Below are 23,756 nucleotides of genomic sequence, written 5' to 3'. Positions count from 1 at the left end.
CGCCGCCGGCGCCTGGGTCTGCGGGAAGGGCGAGCGCGCGGCCTTGCCGGGCTGCGGCGCACGGGCCCGGGTTTCTCGGCGTGGGAGTGGGGGAATGTGGCGCCCGACCCTCCCTCCGCTCCCCACTTGGACCCTTGATTTTTTTCGGTCGCTGGATAAAGCACACCCCCTTCCCCCCGGCAGCATGTTGACGTTCAGGAGAATTTCATTTTGGAGATGGACAGGAGGGGGAAGTGAGGGTGGAACCGGTTTTCGTCTGAAATAGTTGAGGGCTGTGAGTCACTGGAACAGGAATAACAACCTTTCCTCTCTGCTCCTCCTCGCCTTAGTTTTCCCAACCCTATCTGATGAGCACCAAAGCACCGTGCGTTACAGTACAATGGCTGTGTAAAATAAAAACCAAATCTGTTCCCGTTGCTGTTCCGATGATTTGAGTAGCTAGTGCAACTATTGCAGTCTGTGTCTTCAGATTAGGGAGTGCAAGGCTCTAAATAAGAAGAGTAGAGATAAAGATAGGGGGGAAAATGCCATTAATTTACCTTAACAGACAAACGATCCCAAGTCCATTTATTTTGAGACAGCTGCCATAAGCCTCTGAATTTAGTAGAGAAGTTTGCTTGTGGTACAGTTTATACACCTACATCCTTGTGAGTTTCTGTGTGTTAGCCATATTTTTCGTAATCGTTTTTAAAACCGAACAAGTATAGTTTTGACCATAGCAATAGAGTACAGGTTGTGTGTGAGTATTGATGAAGAGTCTTTTAAAAATTAAAGTCAAAGCATTCCAGAATAAACTTGTCTTACTCCTCCAGTTTGATTTAGACACTGTCCTTCCGAAGCACACTGTTTTCAGTTAGTGATACTAAGTGTCTGGAAAGGAAGGATGGCTGTGTTGTTCTGGCTACTTACTCCCTTGGTTTCAATGAATGGTTGTCTCTAAACACAGCCCAGTCTTGACCTGGGATGTCCCCCATTCTGTTTGTGACATGGCAGAGCCCTCTGCATTCACTCCTTGATTGTAACGTTTCAGGGTTAGGAAAATTTAATTTTAGGTAGTATAAGTTGTATTGGTGGCAACTTTTGGATTTCACTGCTTAAGAAATTTGGAAGTCAAGTTCTATATGGACTTTTTTTTTTAAACCAAGTTGCCCGGTAGTGGGGGCATACACCTTTAATCCCAGCACTCGGGAGGTAGAGACAGGTGGATCTGTGTGAATTTGAGGCCAGCCTGGTCTACAATGCTAGTCCATCCTAGGACAGGCTCCAAAGGTACTCGAAAAACCAAAAGAAAAAAAAAGAAGCCCAGCAAGTCAAATGTTGCTAAAATTAAGTAGTGCTGCGGTATTGTGGTTAGAGGAAATGGTTAGGATGGTTTCCAGAAGAGGAAGTGAGAGTAACATCAAAAGTGATTTGGGTGCTTGAGTGAAATGCTTTCTTTAATGCAGTCAAGTCACTAAACATTTTTATAGAATAAAAACGGACTGTAGTACTTCATTTTCATGGAAAATAGTAAATGGAGTTTTATGCGTTTAAACTTATAATTACAGTTTGCTGCCCCTTTTCAAAGTGTTTTTCGCTTCCTGTTTTGGGAAACCGCAGGCTCTTGTGTTGACTACTGAAATGGGAAATAAGTGGATGCCATCATTATATCTAATTGTCGAGCATCTCGAGTTCTTGAAATGCTATAGTTCATCACTTACATATATTTAGTTTCTTGAAATATTTTGCCTACTTGGCTCATGAATTTCTTATGAGAAGAGTAATTCATTTTGAAGACTAATACTCAGGACATTATCTAGCACACAAGGCTTTGATTAGTGTTCACCGAAATCGGCTCTGTGTGTATTAAATGCATCTGTTTATTTTGTGAGAGGGAGAGAGTAAGCGAGCAGGTGTGTGTGGAGGTTAGCGGATAACTTGTTTCTGTGATCAGACTCAGTGCCTTTACCCCTGAACCATTGCTGGCCCTTTGGATAGAATTAGAATCTTTTAGCCTATGGAATTGCCTGCCTATATCAGCTGCCTGTCTAAACCCAGCTGGCTAAAGAGCAAAACATTTGTTCAAATAACTTGCCAAAGAAGTAAGATCTGTTCATCTTGTGTTTATAAGGTTCATGTTGTCTGTATTCTTATGGCAATATAAATCACACATTTTTATTTTTACAGTTTTTATATTTTTAAGTTTTATGTGTATGAGTGTTTTGCTTGCGTGTATTTCTGTTCCACTTGTGTGCCGAGAGGCCAGAAGTCTTAGAGCCCCTAGAGCTGGAAGTAAAATAGTTGTCAGTTCTGCTCACACTTCAGTACCTGGCACAGACGCTCCTATCCATCATCTTGTTTTTCCCGGTCTAAAATCGTTAGTCTCAAGTCTTCCACAATCCTATTTACACACCGCATTTGGTTAACCACACCTCTCTCTCTAATCACGATAGGAGCGTCTTGACGCTTTCTCCAGTGCTAGAGAAACAGTCAGTGGTTGGAGAGTAAATGCATGGGGAAAACCTCTCAACATTGAGACTACCTAAAAGATTAGCTTATGAGCAATCATTTTTCAAGATCCTTTTAAGACCTTTTGAGAGATTATTTGAAACTGTCATATATATAAATCTATTTACACATTAACAATTTAAGGTTTTATGAAGTTTGATGTTATTAAAATAATAAAGTACTATGCTTAAACAAGGAATGCTTTCATCATTGTCTAATTAAGTATACATTTTACCAAAGCCCACAATATTGTTAAATTCTTAATACAATCTTAAGAACTTACTATATTCACAAATGACAAATACAATATGGAAAACAATGAGCAAGAAATCTTAGGCATGTGATTACCATTAATTAAACTCTTAATTAAACAAATTTAGCTTGAGTACTGTTAATGAAACAAACTTAGGCTAATCATGATTTCTAACTGTGTTTCTTTTATTGTAGGTTACATAGTTCTCAGTGTATAAAGTTACTATTTGACCTTGTGATTTCATACCCAAGATTGTGCTGGAAACCAAAATCCAGAGGCTGGGGTTGCTGGAAGTGTTCTGACACCACGCCACACTCCAGCTTCATTTATTGTCTTTGAAATTAAAAGTCTAAAGTGAAAATTAGGGAAGAAAAATTTTATTTGTTTCTATTCATTCTGATTTTATGTTTTATATATACTTCCTCCAATTTAGCAAAATGTCCTATTTATTTCTTTTAGTTTTACTGATGTGTTCTTTTTTTTAAACATTTATTTATTTATTATGTATACAATATTCTGTCTGTGTGTATGCCTGCAGGCCAGAAGAGGATACCAGACCCCATTACAGATGGTTGTGAACCACCATGTGGTTGCTGGGAATTGAACTCAGGACCTTTGGAAGAGCAGGCAGTGCTCTTAACCTCTGAGCCATCTCTCCAGCCCCTGATGTGTTCTTTCATCTTGTACACACACACACACACACACAAGGTTAGGTAACTTTTAAGGAATGACACCAAAGGTGACCTTTGGCTTCTACATATATGTGTGTATATATGTATATACATATATACAGACATATGTATGTACATGTGCACGCAACTACTGTCAACCTATGTAAAGAAAATCACAAAGGAAAATTGTTGTGATCCAGCTGCCCTCACTCCCCCTGACTGACAGCAGAACTTCCTTGTGGTCTGTAATTGACAAGGATGTTTGTGTTCTTTCTGGCCGGTGAGTCTCCACAGAAGGAGTAGAAGTATAAAAGGTTGCTGGGCAAAATAAAGGTTGCTGTTCTTCCACCTGAAAAGAAGCCTCTGTGTCTCAATCCCGGCGCCCGCCAGTCTCTGCTATCCATCCCTGCGCTGGCTGCAGCAGAAAATAAATTTAGCATGCAAAGTTGATACAAAATATATTTTACCAAATACATTTGAGTTAAAATTTAAAATTGCTAGCTTAAAATTTTCTCTCCTTTTAATACATTATAAAGCCAAACGGAAATCTCCATTGATACTGATACACTGCTAACATGAAAACGACCCTTTCATATAAATTTCATCACAAGTAATCTGTAGTAAAAAGAAAAAATATTCCTCTACTTGTCATTTCTATAAGGGTATTGGCATCTTACTATTAATTGTATATTCCTTTTAGATGTTTAAAAATTGAATTGGGTCTGTCCACAACTAGATTTCTGAAGAACCTACTGTGGAGATTTCAGGAGCAGTGATGACTCAGTGGGTGAAAGCCCTTCCGCCAGGCACAGTGACTGGAGAATGACTTCAGAGCCACAGGGCGCAAGGACGGCACTAACGCATGGTGTACGTGAGCGTGCCTCCTTCCACACACTCTCTGCACCCCCCACCCGTGCACACAAAATAAATAAATAATGAAATTTTCTGAGCTGGAGAGATGGCTCAGCACTTAAGAGCACTGGTTGCTCTTCCAGAGGATCTCGGTTTGATTCCCCGCACCCACATGGCGGCTCCCCACTGTCCTTATTGTCAGTTCCAGGGATCTGAACCCTTTTCTGGCCTTCAGCGGCACCAGGCTTGCCCACAGTGCACAGACAGGAATTAATATAGATTAAATTCCACAACTTCTGTTCAGTAGACTAGGTAAAGATACAAAGTAGGTTATAAAATACTCGTGCTAGCTAATACTTCAATTTTTTTTAATGTGTGTGTGTGTATGCCCCAGTGTTGAGGTCAGAGGATAACTTTGGGAGGTTGTTCTTTTGTCATCTGTGTGTTGGGGATTAACTCTGGTCATCAGGCATGAGAGCAAGAGTCTTTAGCAGCTGAGCCATCTAGCAAACTTACTTTAAAAAAAAATAGGCAAGCAGACTATACTTCCCTTAGATTTTCTTTTTCCAAATTGAGACATTGTAAGTTGAGAGTCACATTCTAGGTAAAGCTTTAATATTAATTTGTTTTAACCTTGAACAAATTATTTATCATTCTTGGCTATAATTTATTAAGTGAGATCAGTGATTCTTAACCTACAGTTGGATTGTCCTTTTTCATCACACATTAGAATTGTCTTGGGAAAAGTTGAGAATGTTTGGGTCTTGGCATGGCTCTAACAAGTCAGGAAGTAGTGGTGGCCCTGAGAAGCTAGGAGAAAACAGCGGTGCCATCAGCTAGTGCCCCGCTCTCTCCCCACAGCTAGCATTTAGGATTCAGTCAGCTAGTGCCCCGCTCTCCCCACAGGTAGCATTTAGGTTCAGTCAGCTACTGCCCCGCTCTCTCCCCACAGCTAGCATTTAGGATTCAGTCAGCTAGTGCCCCGCTCTCCCCACAGCTAGCATTTAGGATTTCGTCAGCTACTGCCCCGCTCTCTCCCCACAGCTAGCATTTAGGATTTCGTCAGCTACTGCCCCGCTCTCTCCCCACAGCTAGCATTTAGGATTCCGTCAGCTAGTGCCCCGCTCTCCCCACAGCTAGCATTTAGGATTTGGTTGGTCAGCTACTGCCCCGCTCTCTCCCCACAGCTAGCATTCAGGATTTGGTTGGTCAGCTACTGCCCCGCTCTCTCCCCACAGCTAGCATTCAGGATTTGGTTGGTCAGCTAGCTTCTAACTGCAGTTTTGGACGGTGGCTCATGGCTCTCTTTAAACACAGGTGTCTTCACTGTACTTGCCTGCCCTCGAGGCCTGCTGGGTGCCACCCTGCATCTTCTGCCTTGTGAAGCCTGGCTAGGCTCTAGTACTGCACTGTGTCTCCAGTCCTCAGCACTACTGATTTCCAGTCCCAGGATCTGAAGTAGACAGTCCAGTTCTCCCTCATGGTGCAGTGCTGCTATTAACCTCAGATTTTGAGACTTAAGTTGGCTTATTTATGTCAAGTATTAGTACAGTGCCTGCTAAAAAGGGATGCTTGGGCTTGGAGAGAGATGCCTCACTGATGAAGGGTTCTTACTGTTCTTCAGAGGACCTGAGTTTGGTTCCTAGCTCCCAGATCTAGCCCACAGATACTGACTACAACTTCAGGGGATCCAACATTCTCCTTTGGCTTCTACAGACTCCTGCAATCAACTCTTTTGCTCTTCCTCTCTCCCCCTTTAAGCTTTAAAAAAGGAATAAACAGAATACATGGGTTCTGCTGTCCTTCTGTATCTGGGTCTTGGAACAGAGCAGACACTTCATAATGCACGCCCCTTCCCATTAAGCCCAGCTCTGTTGCACTGTTAGAATCATTCCTTAAGTACCCTTTCACTACTTGACAGTAGAGTTGACATCTTATTAGTGTTCATACAGAGTAACTGCAGACATGTGTTCTGCAGTGTTTCTTTAAAGATCTACTTAGTTTTGAGCACAAGTATCTCAGTGTACAAAACTTTAAAAAAAAATCTTTGTTTCATAAACTGAGGTAGTCTGTGTGTTGGACCTCAGACGTGTAAGAAATGTGGTGACATAGTTATCTTGTGAATTGAATAGCTGTTAGAAACTTTAATGTGAGTCATCAGAATAATCTTACTTACAATTGTTTGTTTTGATATGTACAAATGTTTGCTCACAAGTAAATACATGTACCATGTGCCTGAGGAAGTCAGAAGAGGGCTTGGGATCCCCTGGAATGGAGCTGTGGATGATTGGGCACCACTGCAGGTGTGCTGGGACTGAGCCCAGGTCCTCTGCAGGAGCAGCAAGTGCTCGTGACTGCCGGGAATTAGAAAACATTTTAGTAAATGGTTCTGAAGGATGTAATGGTTTGAAACTCTTAGATCATGATTTTCCCAAGATTCATGCCTGGAGAGCAGAAATTATAATCTCTTTATCTTTAGAACTGCACGTACTGGGTTTGGGGGAGCCTAGGCAGTTTGGATGCTCACCTTACTAAACCTGGATGGAGGTGGGCGGTCCTTGGACTTCCCACAGGTCAGGGAACCCTGATTGCTCTTCAAGCTGAGGAGGGAGGGGGACTTGATTGGGAGAGGGGGAGGGAAATGGGAGGCGGTGGCGGGGAGGAGGCAGAAATCCTTAATAAATAAATAAATTTAAAAAATAAAAATAAAAGGAAAAAAAGAGCTGCAATTACTAACTTTAATTACGAGTTAGAATTATTAATAAAATTACATGAATTTGAAAGCATTTTTAATAATTTTGACACACTTTTCTCTCAGCCTCTCAGTCTAAACTACTAGTAAAGTATTTCTTTTTTTCCCTACTCAAACTCAGGGAAAGTACTAGTCTAAAGTAGATATGCTGACCAAAATATAGGAGGTGCAGGAGAAAAAAGATTGGAATAGTAACCACTAATTCTGCAAATCAAGATTGTGCTATAGTTAAAAAAAAGACTTATCAAATCAGTATTGAACAGCTGAGTTATGATAAGAATGTAGTATATTTTTGTGTGTCACCTGGACATCCATCTAGAGATACACCTCCTGGTGTTGAGAATTTAAGTTAGAGGTTTGTAGTGACTAAACCCTTGATTAGGTCACTTTGTTTCCCTGAATCTCCTCTGTTCGGGTATGTCTAAAGCACAGTACCTTTGAATACAAGAACTGTCCAGGAAATGGTGCTTCTGCTTTCTTACTTTTGATTGTTCTGTTAATAATCTTTTATGAATAGATAGTGGGGTTTTGCGAAGGCAATTTGACTTTTTGCATCTTGGCAGGTTGTTGGAGAAATGTAGCTTTAAGCATGTAAGATTGAGCTGTATAGTCTTAGCTGTAAACACTTGAGGACAGGACTAAAAGGATTTCGATGGTAGGCTAGCAGAAAAAACTCAGAGCTTGTCTTGGTGTTTCTAGTCAAAAGCATTTGTTTGTGACTTATATGTGTTCTGGAAATCTATTCCTGGTGATAACATTAGATTTTTGGTTTTATGAGAAAATTAACTTACAGATGTTGAATAGCAATATGAATGTAAAATTGAAAGTTTTACTTTAAACGTGAGATGTGATTTAGAACAATATTAAAATACTTTATGTCCTATGGATTGTGATGAGCATTTTTCCTACCCTGTGTATATTTTAATCTTATGTCCACCTATAAGATAGGTAGTAATAATATTCTTTTTTTAAAAATATTTATTTATTTATTATGTATACAATATTCTGTCTGTGTGTATGCCTACAGGCCAGAAGAGGGCACCAAACCCTATTACAGATGGTTGTGAGCCACCATGTGGTTGCTGGGAATTGAACTCAGGACCTTTGGAAGAGCAGGCAATGCTCTTAACCTCTGAGCCTTCTGTCCAGCCCCAGTAATAATATTCTTAATTAAATCATTGGGCTGTGGGCCACTTGGGCCAGAGGACAGGTCCTCTCCCCCTCGCTCCTTCCCTCCCTTCCTCCCTCCCCTTTTTCCTTTTCTTTCTTTTTGTACTGAGCATCCCTACTGGGGGAGGTGGTGGGGGTGTGCTCAGCATGAGTTACATAGCCAGCCCACCAAGGGGGGCCATGCAGGCTAATCTGGCTAGCCATCAAGCCTCAAGGATCTGCCTGTCTCTACCCTTCCCCAGCGCTGGGGTTACAGGCATTCTGCTGCACGGGGCTTTTACTTGGTTGTTAGGATCTCACAGCAGAGTTGTGACCTGATGAGGCATTTTTCATGTGGTTAACATGTTTAGATTCAATCTTGGTTATGAGCCTTTCTGGGTGTGTTAGTACAGATGTCTTTAGTAGCTAAGTGTAGTGATGTTAGTAATTTTATAAGACTTTCTATTTTCTAGGATGACTAATCAAAAGTGAAGAATTAATTATAATTTTGATAGCATGAGATACTTTCAAAAACAGTAGTGGGAAAATTAATCTTTAGAGACGGATTTCTGGTCAGTTAGAATTTTTCTGCTGTGGTAGTGTTATGTGAACGCCGTGACTGAGCTACAGTGATAGCTCCTTAGTAGTGTGTATCTTATCTGGGTAATTTAATCAGATTATTGTTTAGGGTTTTTTGTACTTTTCTCTTTTTTCCTGAGTATTTCCTATATAAATATCTTTTCATTAAGTAAAAATGTTCAGTAAGTTGGTTTTAGAAAAAGTAGACTGGAACTTTCGTGAGGTCCTTCTCTTTGTTCTTGTGTGTGAAGTACACCTGTAAGTTCTTCCTACCCACAAACATGCCAACCTCTGTAGTGAGTATGGAGCTTTTTAGGACAGGTTGTAATTATTGTCTCCAGTTTAGTGGAAGACACCAAGAGATGAAGGATAAAATCATTAACTCTTGATTTTACAGCTGTTAAGTCACCTAGCCAGGACTTGAACATGGGCGTCCTATTTTAAAACTCATGTTCTTGGATATTGTGGTAGAATATATTATAGGCATATTTGCGTTCATGAGTTCAGTCCTCAGCACCAGAAACCCCAAGTAAAACATAAAGCTATATTCTTCCCGTAAGTGAGGAATAGTGCGGCTGAGAGAGGGCCTCAAGTTAAGGAGGTTACACGCTTGTGCTGGTTCTCGATACCGTGACACAGAGACTGTACTGATGACCAGTCTCCGCAGGAGACCGCCTTGGGTGACTGTCATGTTCCTTATAACCAGTCCTGATAACGCTGTACATTTCTGAGCACTTCTGTGCCAGTCACTTTGTTAAGGCTTTGCATGGGTTACTAAGCTCTTGAAACCCTCATGACACTGAGGTAAGTACTTACCTTCACCTGCTTACTGAAGACAGCTGAGACCGGGAAGTGTTACAAACGTAAGGCCCCAGAGCTAGCAAGCGGTAGGGATCGCAGCCTAACTGCTTAGCAGAGTCGGGGTCACCTCTCAGGGTGCGCTTACACATGCCCACCGAGCACACACAAAGAGGCCATCCACTTCTAAAAGAAGTTATGTATGATTTTAGCTGTCCACTGAACTGAAATTCCTTTTTTATTTTGTTTTCAATTTAAGAAGAGCTGCTTATATACAGATATCTTTTATGATCTTCGGAAATGGGTATTGTTTTTATTGATAGCTGCTAATACTGTTAAAGTAATATGTGGACTTTTAAATAACTAGAATATAAAAGATAAATATCATGAAAAGTCAACATATTGAATCACTTTAGGACTCTGTACTCTTAGGCATGCTTTATATAAGGAAATGCTAATCTGTAGCTGTTTCTAAAGGGCAGTTTCTTAGTTGTATGAGTCTTGGTTATGTGAGTCGAATTCATGTTATATACGGTATCTTGAAGAGGACAAATTAGAAGACCAGTCTATCAAAAACTATTTCAAAGAAATTGTAGTCTGAGGAAAAATAAGTTTATGCTAATATTATGTAGAAATTGATTTGCATAGTAGCCTTGTCATTCGCATTAAAGGTTAAGTTCTGAATTAAAAAATTGTTTGATCTAAGTATGCTGAGAATTGGTACTGCATTCCTATTTCCATTTATAAAAGTAGGGATGTTTTTATTGGCTTTCTTTATTTTATACTTTGACTTGAAAGCTAGGTGATATTTTAAAAATAGTTTCAATTTGAGCTGAAGTACAAAGTTCATCTTGTAACAATTCATTTTTATTCTTGGCTACCGTTTCTTTTTAAGGTATGTAAAATTTCACTAATGGCTTTTGCTCCTATTTTTATAGCTGCATGTAGTCTTTATTTTTCCTTCTTTTTAGTATTATTTAAGTTGGTTTAGAAAGATCACCAAGATACTGACATGGTTATACACTTACACAGTAGTATTTAATCTCTATGACTAGTGTAAACTATATAAATCTATTGTGTGATAGAACTTGCTACTTAAGTACCTTATCAGTTGTAGCTCCATACAGTTCTCATTTTGTATTGTTATTCGTAGTCCGCAGTGCATAAGTTTTCTACTGAAAAGTATGTCATAGTTTGACAATCATTGTTTACACGTAATTTTCTCTCTTTTTATTACAATGCTTCCCCAGCAAGGACAAGTTTGGAAGGTTTGCAAAGCTTTTCACCTTCCCTCTGCCCGCTTGCCCGCTTTCAGATCAGTCTCATGTTTCATAACTTCTCTTTCTGTAATCCACAACATAGCCATAGTAAACCAGAAGGTCAGGTTACAGTACTGTACCCCTCACACATGGCAGACATCACTGGGAAAGCATATGCTTTAAAAATGGAATGAAAAGCAAGAATGATACAATTTTTAATGTTTTTCCTAAGAAAAAGCATCTCATCCAAGCAGTTAGCTGACGCACTGTTCTGTTGGTTCTGCTGTTAGCCTTCCCAGTAGCACTGGTGTGGTGCAGAGGAGGCTGCACTGTGAGGTCACCGGATGGGGACAGTCCCAGCATTCCGTGTTTGTGAGAGGACGGGCAGGGGCAGGGGCTGCTGGTGTGAGGGGACACAGTGTTGTGACGCAGACGTCCAGAGGAGCAGGCAGTACACATTAGGAGTGTAGGCCAGCTTCAGTGTGAGCAGCTTCCAGTTCTTTTGAACTAGGGCTCTTGTGTATTAAAATGTTGACAGTGAATGAGGAAACCATTTGGAAAGACATTTTCAAACATAAGCCTTCATTTTATAACACTCAGAAACATTTTACTTAATATTTAATTTTGTAATACCTTATTAGCGCCAGATGAAAACAATCCTACCTCAAACCAAAAAGGTTTTTCATTTCTTTTCCTTTTTTTAGGTTTGAGCTTTTTCCTTCACTGCTGTTCTGCGCTAACTGCTTTAAAACTTTCCATGCGTTTTTTTCAGTAGAAGAACATCTCTGTACTGTCTCCCATCGCATATTTCAGCTGTGACAATCCCTGCACTTTGCCTGTTCATTTTATCACCTGCTCACCAAAACAATAAATCTTCCTAATTTCTGATTTCAGATGTGCTATTCTTCTTGATTTTAGGAAGATAGATTTCACTTTTCTCATTGCTGTTGTCTCTTTAGGCATGTGGAGACCCCAAGGCTAAACCTTCCTACCTTATTGACAAAAACCTGGAGTCTGCTGTGAAGTTCATAGTCAGAAAATTTCCTGCTGTTGAGACGCGCAACAACAATGTAAGTCGTCCCGATTTTCTCCTTGGTGCCACCTGTGTGTGAGAAGAGCAGTGTTCAGTGGGGTGTTGTTTCTCCCATTAACCTAATGCTGTGTGCAGCATTTCATGCACAGATTTTAGACCTTGCTTAAATGCTTTTAAAGACAGTATTCATATCTCTGAAATTAGAAAAACTTCTAGCTACATGTTATGCAGAAAAGTGAAATTGTAATTTCTTACACTATTTTTTTTTTTTTGAAGTTAATGCATAGAAGATAAACAGTGCTCCAGATGTGTGTGTGGTTACTTGGGGCATCTTGTTATCCTTATATCATTAACGTAATTTTCTTTGGAGGTTGGCAGTGGCTTCACAAAGCTCTTACTGCTTTCATAAATAGCTGATTTTGCTTTTAAGTTGTATTTGCTTCCCTGGCATTTTCTTGGCTTCCAAAAGCATTTCTGGAAGTTAGTGAGGTTATGGTATAAGGTCTTTATTCCCATATTAGTTCCTATGTGAAAGTTTTTTTGCATAAAGTTTGGTCATATTTAATCTTTCTACTGTGTTTATTTGGGGCAGTTTTTTAGAGTAATCATAGAAATAACCAATTTCAGAATTTTGTTTTACTGTAACATACTTATAAAAGTTTTATTGACTTGGAATCTTTTCACAAGTCATCATTTTGCTTTTATTTTTCCTTGATGTTCCCATACTGCAACCCTTACTTTCTTTTTTGCTTTATAAAAATTTAGTCTAGCAATTTCTTCTTATGAGTGCCCCGGTCTTGAGAATCTATTTAAAAGGTAGTTTGTCACGTTATATCCTCAAATGATATGTATCGTAGGTTTATATTTCTCTTGTTTCTAATGCTTAAAACATTTTAATGTAGAGAGAAATGTTAGTCAGAATTAATAAAAATAAGTCAGGTACTGGTTTAGGTTGCTTATGCTTTTTAAATACTTTTTTTTTAAGTCTGTTTTTGTAGAAGTTTGGGTTGGTAAAAATCTTAATTTTATAAAAGATTGTATGTATTTATGTATTAGGGATTTATTTATTTATTTATTTTTGGTTTTTCGAGACAGAGTTTCTTTGTAGCTTTGTATCCTGTCCGGGAACTAGCTCTTGTAGACCAGACTGGCCTCGAACTCATAGAGATCCTCCTGCCTCTGCCTCCCAAGTGCTAAGATTAAAGGTGTGTACCACTGATTGATTGTGTAAAGAGATCCTGATAAGAAAAATTATTTTCAAAGCACACACTTTTTAAAAGACAGTTATTTAATAAGATTAATTAAAAAAAGAAGCCAGCATGATGGTATTTCACTGAATAATTTCCATACAAACAAAAATTAAAACAAAGTAAATAGAAAACTTGTATTTGTTTGCATTGCAAAGTAAAACAGTTGCATAATCTACCAGGTGTAGTAGTGCGCTGTTTTGGGCAGAGGCAGGCAGCCAGATTGGTCTACATAGGGAGTTCCAGGCCCCCAGGACTGCATTGAGACTTTTTCACAGTCTCTGCGGAAAGGCCAAGTGTTAGGTGTGAACAGTAATTTGCTCTCATTTGAGAGATTATGAACTCATCCGAAATGACAGAGTTTTAGTGGAAATCTGTCACTTAATTCTGTATATGCCTGCTTGTTTCTATAAAGTATCTGACGTGAAAATGTCTTAATTTAGCATGGTAATTTTCATATGGCACATTTACTGAATATGAGATCTTATTAGGAGCTGATTAGGTACATATTAACTGTTTAATAATAATAAACATTTTCTTAATAGCCATTTAATAGTTTTTACTGTTCTCAATATGCTTGGCAGACACTAGTAATAATACTACTCTGCTGATCTTTGTCCTTCAATAGTATTTCTTCCTTTTTCAGTATTAAAAGCATAAAATTTGATAAACACTATTGATATATTTCACATGCTGTACAATTTATCTCTGAAGTGTGAGGATTAAGGTTTTTAGTGTCTTCCCAGAGTCATTCTGAGTCACAGGTACCCTATTGTTGGCTCACACGAAATAAACTGTTCATGTTTTTAATGTATTCAACAACTCTGTCACTTTTAGAACAGTTACTCACCCAGAAGAGACTCTGCTTCCTGAGCATTCGTGATCCCTGATTCCCGGCCAGCCTCCCAGTTCTAGGCAAGCACTGATGTATTTATTCAGTGTCTGTGCCTATTCTAGAACTCTTATGTAAAGATAATCATGACACGGAGTATTTTGTGACTTGCTTCTGCCATTTAGTAAGTGCTTTCCAGGTTTATCCAGATGCTAGCAGATTTCACACTTCACCTCTTATTATTGTGAAAATTATCCTGCTGTGAATGTAAAATATTTTATGGATTCATAAACTGATAGATGTTTGTATTGTTTTCCTTTTCTTGACCATGAATAATAGAGTATTATTAACATTTTTTGTGTGTAAGCATATATATACTTAGTTTACTTTTTTTTTAAAATATTTATTTATTTACTTATTATGTATACAGTGTTCTGTCTGTGTGTATGCCTGCAGTCCAGAAGAGGGCACCAGACCTCATTACAGATGGTTGTGAGCCACCATGTGGTTGCCGGGAATTGAACTCAGGACCTTTGGAAGAGCAGGCAATGCTCTTAACCGCTGAGCCATCTCTCCAGCCCCCTACTTAGTTTACTTTTAGTGCTCATTTTATGAGTAAACTGCTGTGATATGCATTTTTTCTGTGTTGAACCTTTAAATTGATAACATGATGTTAACTGCTAGGATTATATGTACAGTTTACTCTGCAGAGCTTGTTTGTCATATGCTTTGACAATTATTCCGTAGATGATATTCTGTGCTACTTGTTTTTTGTTTGTTCACAGTGTATTATGTATTGACTCTTTCCTTTTTTGGGGGGGGGTTTCAAAACAGGGTTTCTCTGTAGCTTTGGAGCCTGTCCTAGAACTAGCTCTTGCAGACCAGGCTGGCCTTGAACTCACAGAGATTCGCCTGTGTTGACTCTTTGAGAGGTCTTGTATCAGTTTTAGTCTGGGTCTGCTAAATAGTGGTGATAGACTCCTAGCTAGTTTAGATTAGGAAATACGAAGTTGTTGGTTAATGAAGAAGGTTACACATCTTATTGCAGCACTCAAGAGACAGAGGGAGGCGATCTCTTGAGTTTGAGGCCAGCCTGTTCTACAAAATGATTTTCAGGCCAGCTAGAGCTATATAGTGAAACTCTGTCTCCAAACAAAAATTAGTTAATGCAAGTTTAAAGATTTGAATGGCAGTGTCTGGGATTCATGGGAAGTGGCAGATTTCCATCTGCTCTTCCCTGTCATCTTGTGCCACAGAACATGTTCGTGTGTGCCCACAGTTGGCACTGTGCTTGATTCCTGCTTTACAGGTAGTACTGTCCTCCATTTGAGGAAAGGAACTCAAGAACAGAGATTGTTTTCATGAAAATTAAGCAAAAGTTTTTTGAAGTTTCAAAAATAGATTCTTTACGAGAAAGGTTACTCTTACAACATTGCAGCTGAGACTGTTTCTGGTTTTGGTCTCTTCTTTAGTAACTGGCCTCCTCTTCTCTCTAAGCCTTTTAACTCTGGTGGAAGCCATGAGCACAGCCTTGAGGGGTTCTGTCAGAGAGCGCTGCTGTTGGCAGTGGGGTGTTAGGTAGTGCATCCTCGCCATTTCCATCTTGTTATTCAGGGCTCTTTGTGCACAGTTACTGTGTATTAAGTTCTGGATTTAGGGAGAAAAAACTGTACCAAAGAATGAGGTGCCTCCATTCCCCAGCTATAGTACTGAACTAAATGCCTCATATGCTTCTGATTAAATTGATGAAATGAAGTTTTGTTATAACCTACTGGTCTTATAATTATAGTAGCCACTTATTTTGTCTTTGTATGTGCTAGGCTGTGTATTTTGGTAGATTTCATTTAATTTCAGACTGTCTAACTTATTGAACTATTAATTTCCATTATCCTGAAAGTTCAGCTGTGAAGATGTCTGCATTTCTTCTAGATGTCTGAAATCTATTCTGATCCAGTGTGAGGAATACAGTGGAAACCCATTTAGAACAATACTACTGTTCATAGGAAAATTTTAAATATTCACGTGTGCATATTTAAATTCTTGCTATTTTTTTCAAATACTTTTAACTTAATTTTTTTCTTCTTTTTTTTTTTTAAATAAGAAAATTACTACCCTGTAATCCCAGTTCTTAGATGCAGGAAGATTAGGAGGTCAAGGACATTCACAGTTACAAATTCTAAGCCAGCCTGGGCAACATGAAACCATGTTTCAGAATGCAAACAAACAAAAGAATGAAAAAAATTCTGTTACTACAAAAATTTTCTTTATGCATTTGTGTATAATATTTTATTTCCCAGTATAATTGGAAAATATTAATCACTGCCAGACATGTATAGAATTTATCTTAGGGTCTAAGAACAAGGACATTGTTGGTGTGTAGAGGCTAACAAAGGTGACACAGGGATTCTGGACCAGAAAACAGACAGTTTTCAAAATACTTTGAAAGCATATGCCTCATATACTTCAAAGTAAGCTGATGAAATTCCATTTCATCATAACAAACTGATTTTATAATTATAGTAGCCATTTATTTTGTCTTTATTTGTGCTGGGCTGTATATTTTGTTATATTTCATTTAATTTCAAACTGTCCAAATTTTCATATTTTCTTTTCTTTTTTGGTTTTTCGAGATAGGGTTTCTCTGTATATCCCTGGCTATCCTGAAACTTGCTTTATAGACTGGGATGGCCTCAAACTCAGACATCCAACTCAGACATCCCGCCTGCCTTTGTGTCCCAAGAGTTGGGATTAAAGACATGTGTCACCACCGCCGGCTTAAAATCATATTTTCAACCAAAGAAAAATATTTTAAGTTATAGATATTTCTTCTTAGGGAAGCACAATATTACAAGAGGCTATGCAACAGAAAAATTATTTTCTCTTTAAACTCACATTTTTAAACACTTTTTTAATCCCTGGTGCTTGATAATAGAGAATATCAAATATTTGATGAAGAACAAGCCTATTTAGTACCAACATTCACTTATATTAAATACTGCCTTAGAACTATGAGGACACAAAATATTTTTAAGCTAAAAAAAAATCCCAGTGCTTTTTAAAAAGCAAATTAAAGCCAGGCGGTGGTGGCGCACGCCTTTAATCCCAGCACTCGGGAGGCAGAGGCAGGCGGATCTCTGTGAGTTCGAGACCAGCCTGGTCTACAAGAGCTAGTTCCAGGACAGGCTCCAAAACCACAGAGAAACCCTGTCTCGAAAAAAAAAAAAAAAAAAAAAAAAGCAAATTAACTCTCATTAATGATGTAAGATCCCCAGCTTTAAAAACCGAAGTCTGTTGGTGTGGTAGTGGTTTTGGTAGATGCAGGACTGCCTTTGATATGCCCACTGTGTGAAGGAGGTTGAAGGAAATGATAAAACACTTAAATTCCTTCCTAGGCAGCCCTTAAGGGCTTTTCTTTTCTTTTCTTTTTTTTTTATGATAGAAAACATTTTTTTATTAGGCAGGTATCAAGAGTCAAAGGGCTTTTCTTGGTTTGCCGTGGTTTCAGCTGTGAGGATGGTGTAGTGGTTAGGGTGAACTTTGAAATCGGAACCGAGGTTATGGACCAGCTAAGATATTCAGGAAACATCTGGCATCTAGAGGCGCCATTTTTCTTCTGTCTAAAATGAAAATAATTCCCATCTGAAGGAGTTGAATTTGCCTTAAAGCATTCAGTGCACTCTGGGAGGTGATTTTAAGAACAGTAGCTATTGTTACCTTACCTCCTTGATTCCTTGGTTTACCTAGAGCCAGCAGGTTTCCAAGTGACCCCTCCCCATTGCGTCTGTGGCTTTGATGAACTAGCATGCTGCTTTCTGTGGTTTGAATGTCTGCTATCCTTTGAGCAGCTCCATGTTGGGCAGCAGACTTTGTTTCTAGTATTGAAAAGTATTCTTTTTTCCTTTCTATTGTGTTCCCTGCCCTGAGCCATTACCATGGAACTTGCTTGTTTAAACTAGAATCTTTATAGTCTCTGTTCACGTTTATAAAACTGCAGGCTGGTTATTTGGGGCTGTCTTCAGCTCTACACAGCCTCATGAACTTACCTCATTCAGGTGTACGTTGTCTGTTGAGACAAGTACTGTCTGTCATAAGCCAAACATTGATTTTCAGTTTTCTAATCTCCCCACTTGCTATTCCTTTCATTCTTCAACAGGGGGAGTAAACCACACCAGTATTTCTCTCTGGCATCTCACATATCTGTCTTTATGGACCAAACCATTCCCTCATTTTTGAATCTCTGTTGTCTGGGAGATATAACTCTGATGTTCAGGAGATATAGATCACAAGTAAACTTGGGTTTAGAAGGAGTCGTCATGATATACAGTATTATAAACTTTGGCGGTGTACTTCAGTATGAGTGCATGTATTTCCTGATGGGAGCTTGATAGAGTGTTGGTTTTAATTAAATTGAACTTTAATTCTAAAAGCTAAAAGAATTTCAGTTTAGTGAGAAATAACACAGACAATAATATTATTTTAAATAACAACAAGAAAGAAGACCTGATGGTTTTAAACAAATATCGGTATTTACTGGGGAGAGGAAACTAAAGAAAGATGGGCACAGTGGAGGGTCGTGTACAGCAGGTAACGTGTTAGGTTGAGAGGCCCACAAAGAACTGAGTAAAGACACCGCAACAAATTGTACGTTTACAAACTGAAGTGACTGAGGTAAAGCAGGTGTGGCTCTGCTTTAGGGATGTGTGAAAGGCGACTAGTGTCACCATTTCTATACTGTCCTAAACAAACAACTCAGAACATTTGATTTCAGCCATAAATGGCCGTTCTATATCCGTTGTATGTTAGACATACTTTGAACTACCTCTTTACTTAAAATGGGGAAGTTTTCTTAATAAAATGAGACAGTTAAAAAAATTGTGCGTTTTAATCTGGAACTCAGGTTAGAGTTAGGAGTAAGATAAGAATCAAAGAGAGCATTGTTGGGATTTTAAGAGACTTGAGAAAGTGTGTTAACCATTGAGGACAGAGAGAGGCTGACATGATAGGAGAAACTGAAGTGGTGTCCTGGCTCAGCTCCTGTTGATGATGGAGTTAGGTTGTGATCAAGTCAGTGTGTGTATCTGCTTTCTCTTACTGTAGGCTTCATCAGGCACTTGTAAGAGGGAGAGAAACCAGGGGTAGTTGCAGTGATGGGCCATTTAAACTTAAGATGGACAAGAAGGGAACTAGGCTATGATGATGAGTTGACTAGTCAAGGGAGCCTCTGAGCTCAGAGATTTGGTGGAGGTATATTCTCTCTCTCTCTCTCTCTCTCTCTCTCTCTCTCTCTCTCTCTCTCTCTCTCTCTCTCTCTCTCTCTAATGTCATCTAACATCTCCAAGCTTCCCAAGAATGATAGATGTCTTAAAAGAAGCCACGATAACTTAAAAGATAAATTTTATAATTTTGTTTTTGGCTTCCAATTAAGGAAACTACCATTCTGCCCCGTTAGTATGTACCCAGATAATTCATGACCTTCCTCCATCAGGCTCCCTATCCCCACAGCACTCAGCTGTGGCCTTTCTTCCTGTGTGCACAGCACAAGACCTTACCCTTTCCTGTTGTTACCAGTTGGTGAGTGGCTTGAAGCAAATGTGGGAAGTATAGCTTCCCACCATCTTTGAATTTCTCCCTAGAAATAGTTGTAGAACTGGCTTCTCAACTGTGTGTATACCTTTGGCACCAAACACGTCTAGTGAATCCCTCACTGTCCTTCATAGTTCATTTAGTAGTCTGTCTTCAGACTTTTCCTCAGTTCTCCCACAGTGACTCGTGCTTCATTGCAGTATTTGTTCACAAAGAAGGAATGATTTATTTAGCAATCAAATTTCATTCACTTGGCTATCTGTCTCAACTGAAAACTAGGAAAGAAAGCAGGTCTAACTGAAGAAAATCCAAATTTTCTCTAACAAAATAAAAAATGTCTTTATAAGATATGTTGTAGCAGCACTGATTATTCATAATTCCAAACTGGCAACAGATCAGATCCCCATCAACTAACTGACTAATGAATAAACAAAACATGATTAACACTCCCTATTCCTAACTGAATTTCTGGAGGCTCAAAGAACACTACTGATACACAGTTATGCTACAACTAAACATTAAGGACATTATACTAAGTGAGGGAGTCAATGAACCAAGCTGTGCACACTGTTTGAGTCTGTGCTACAGGAAGTGTTTAGAAAAGGGGAGGTTTATTGAGACAGGAAACAATTATTATTTGCACTGGGCTGAGAGTCAAACCTAGATTAATTGCCAATGAGCACAGGGAACATTTTTGGAATGATGGAGATCTACTAAGCTAAATAGGGTTGGTGGCTTAATAAGTATAAATATACTAAAATTATACAAATGTATAATCTTTGGAAATAAGTGATATTCTCTAATCACTGAAGTTTATTCACGGGGCTTTCTGCTTCATAGCTCAGCTAGTTGAGTTTTCTTAGTTCTACAGGAATATATGTAATTTAAACACATTATGCATTAAAGGGTACTACTTTTCCTTGGAAACATGATTATTGAAGGGAGAGAAATAAAAACCTTAAAAATACAGTGCCTAAGGGGCAGGAGCTGGGGAGATGGCTCAGTGGCTCAAGTTTGGATCTCAACCACATGTGTAAAAGCTGGCCATGGTAGTGCGTATCTGTAACCCCAGTGCTGGGGGAGGAGGGTGGCCTCAAGAGACAGGGAGACTATCAGAGCTTGCTGGTCAGCCAGTCTGTCCAAATCAATTATATATGGAGAACTTTTAGTAGGATCCTATGATCTTTAAAAAAAAAAAAGGAACAAAACCTTTGTTTTATTTTGAATTTTCAGGTAACTTTAAAAGATTTATTTGTTGGTATGCACAAACCATTTTTTTAGTTACTTCTTTCTTTTATAGTTATCTGTTCTGGAATGACATGATCAAATAGTTTGCCCAGTTTTGGGGATTTAATAAAGCAATTCAGTCACTGTATATCTGTATATGTTAAGATACGCTCACCTGGGAAATGAACGTATACCAGGTTTTGAGTTCATTTAGTAAGCAGGAAAGTTTAAGTTAAGGCCTTCTTTATGTTTTTCCTTCGGGAATCTTGAGAATCACTCAGGCTGTAGATGCTGGAGCTCTGAGGAAACAGCCCCGCCCCCATTCCTGTAGAGCTTCGTTCAGGTGGACGTGGTAGACGACAAAGTGGATAAGTGTGCACTTTCTTCTTGAGATGAGTGCGTGAAGCACGGTTAATACAAACCCAGAGACAGATATTGGGCTTCAACCTGGAGGTCAGAAGAGCAAAACTGCCAGCCACCGTCTCTCACCTCCACCTCAGTCCAAAATGGCTATCCTGCCTCCAGGGATCTCAGAGTGAGACTGTGTCTGAGAGCTGTCTCCTCCTGCCCTATATCCTCTGTAGTTCTGGGATTAAGGGCCTGCACCACTGCTGCCTGATCTCTATGACCAGCTAGTATGGCTACTGGGATTAAAGGTGTGTATCATTGTTGCCTGGTCTGTAAGGCTGACCAGGGCGGCTGTTTTACTTTTCTGATCCTCAGGCAGGTTTTATTTATTAAAATACAAATGAAATGCCGCTACAGTGTGAGAAAGAAATAGGAAGCAAGGAAGGGTTTTGAGCAGTGTTTCCCACCCCTCCTAGCACTGTGGCCCTTTAATACAGTTCCTCACGTTGTGGTGACCCCAACAATAATTATTTTTGTTGCTCCTTCACAACTGTGACTTTGCTCCTGTTATGAATTGTAATGTGAATATTTTATACACAAGATATCTGCCATGCGATCCCTGTGAAAGGGCCATTTGAGAGCCACTGAGTTAGCGACTAGTAGGAAGGAAGCTTATGTTAGACCAGTAGCCCTTAGCAGTGTGGCCTTCACTGAGAAGTGAGCAACGGACGTCCAGACGTGACTAAGCAGAGGCACAATCTCTGAGGTTGGTGGCATGCCCCAGGGCCAGTATGCTGGCTACTGCACGTAGGGGCTATTGAGAAAGAAAACGTCAGGTGCCTGTGAGATTATATTTTATTTTTTTTAAATATTTATTTATTTATTATGTATACAATAGTCTGTCTGTGTGTATGCCTGCAGGCCAGAAGAGGGCACCAGACCCCATTACAGATGGTTGTGAGCCACCATGTGGTTGCTGGGAATTGAACTTAGGACCTTTGGAAGAGCAGGCAATGCTCTTAACCTCTGAGCCATCTCTCCATCCCGAGATTATATTTTATTTTAAGCATGCCAGGAGATTACTGAAATTTAAAACTTTATTTTGAAATAACATTAGACGGACATAAAGTTTTAAGGATCACAGAGCTCTCACTGCCCTTCCCACTGTAGCGCATTGCATGACCTCCATTAGAACTGTTTTTTCTCAAGGGGTGTGTGTGTGTGCTGTGCCTTCAGGTGCACACTCTGCTGAGCCCTGAGGACACGCCTGAGGAGCACAGGTCCAGAGACCAGTTAGGGAGTGGGAGCTAGGGCAGTTCAGAAAGGCATATGAGCCCTTTCTTATTTAAATTATAGTATGGACTCTTACCAAGACACTGAACAGTTTTCCTGAAACTAGGCTTCTTCCTTTTCTGGTTTTGTGTTTTGTTTTTGGCATAGTTTTGAAACAAGATGAAGCTGGGCTGGAACTCTCAATCCGGCCTTAGCTTCTGATTGCTGGAATCACAGATGCGTGTCACTGTACAACCCAACGTTTTTCCTTTGAGAGCAATGAGCTAGACCAAGAAACATATGTATATATACAGCAACTTCAGTAATGAAGGTGATAAGTGTACTTAACACCTCTAGCCATGTTCTTTTGTGTTAAAGATTAGTGAGTTAGTCCTGCTAAGTGTTGGTTCCTTCAGGAATTTACTAATGCCTTTCTTAGAAAGTAACAAAAAGTAGCAAATGCTAAATTTCAGTTTACATTTGTCTGTCTGAAAAATGCTATCTTAATTCAACTGAGATTAACGAACAAGATATTCAGTGTAAAAATGCAATTTCCATGTCTTATGTATGCTCTATTTCAGATTTTGCTTACCTATTTTAATATTAAGGACAATGGCACTGGGCCAGAAAACATAATGAAAGCATTATACAAATGTTTTGCTAAAGTATTTTCATGTATCACATGAATAGGCTTTTCAGTTGTTGAATCCATGATTTTCAAGTAGTACCTCTGTAATATTCTGCTATATAACAACACCAGTAATTATTGCACGTGCATGTTTTAAATCATCTCCAACTTTGAACCTGGCATTAATTGTTTTTAGGTTTATCATTCACTTTGAAAACAAAAATGTATTTCTTTCTGTTTTTTTCCCTTGTAGTTGAAGCCTGAGAATTATATTGTTTGACATCTTTCATTCATGGTTTTATGAAGTTTATTTTCACTAAATAGGGAACTTAATTGTGACCAGTAGGTAGAATCATATGATGCTTTAAAATACTAGATGAGTACTGGACGCCAGTGCGTACTCAGCAAATCCTTGTTTAGGTTTAGTCTGCGTACTGAGTAGTGTTGGGATTAATGATACAATAGTTAGTGTTTGCTTGTTTGGAGTAATGGTCTGGAACCTCCTTTATTATTCTCCTAACATTTAATACACAGTGTGTAGGTGTTAGCCACTATCCAGTATTGTCACGTGCCAATTTATACAATTGCTTTGGTTAAGTCTACCGATTAGTTTCCACGTGGTAATGAAGGTGTTAGACTTTGAGCTGTTAATAAGCCACTTACCCTTTTTTGTTTGTAATATTGGAGATGGACTGTCTAAAAAGCATTTCTTCCCAAATACGTAGTCTGTCATTATGATCCTTCATTTAAGACATTTGGATTGGATACTTCCTGGTATGTAGAGCT

The 23,756-nt window shown here is 39.1% G+C and overlaps 1 protein-coding gene across 1 annotated transcript in view; it reads left to right on the top strand.

Annotated features, from left to right (window-relative positions):
* The window catches only part of Nckap1 (NCK associated protein 1), a 78,268-nt gene that overhangs the window by 1,450 nt on the left and 53,062 nt on the right, over positions 1-23,756 (top strand). Inside the window, 2 exon segments of the mRNA XM_026789642.1 lie at positions 10,792-10,809; positions 11,760-11,870. Coding sequence (XP_026645443.1) covers positions 10,792-10,809; positions 11,760-11,870 — 129 coding nt within the window.

Source organism: Microtus ochrogaster, chromosome 4, assembly GCF_000317375.1.
Source record: "Microtus ochrogaster isolate Prairie Vole_2 chromosome 4, MicOch1.0, whole genome shotgun sequence".
Classification (NCBI taxonomy): Eukaryota; Metazoa; Chordata; class Mammalia; order Rodentia; family Cricetidae; genus Microtus; species Microtus ochrogaster.
The sequence above is the reverse complement of the archived record's forward strand: the minus strand, read 5'-3'. Positions and strand labels throughout refer to the sequence as shown.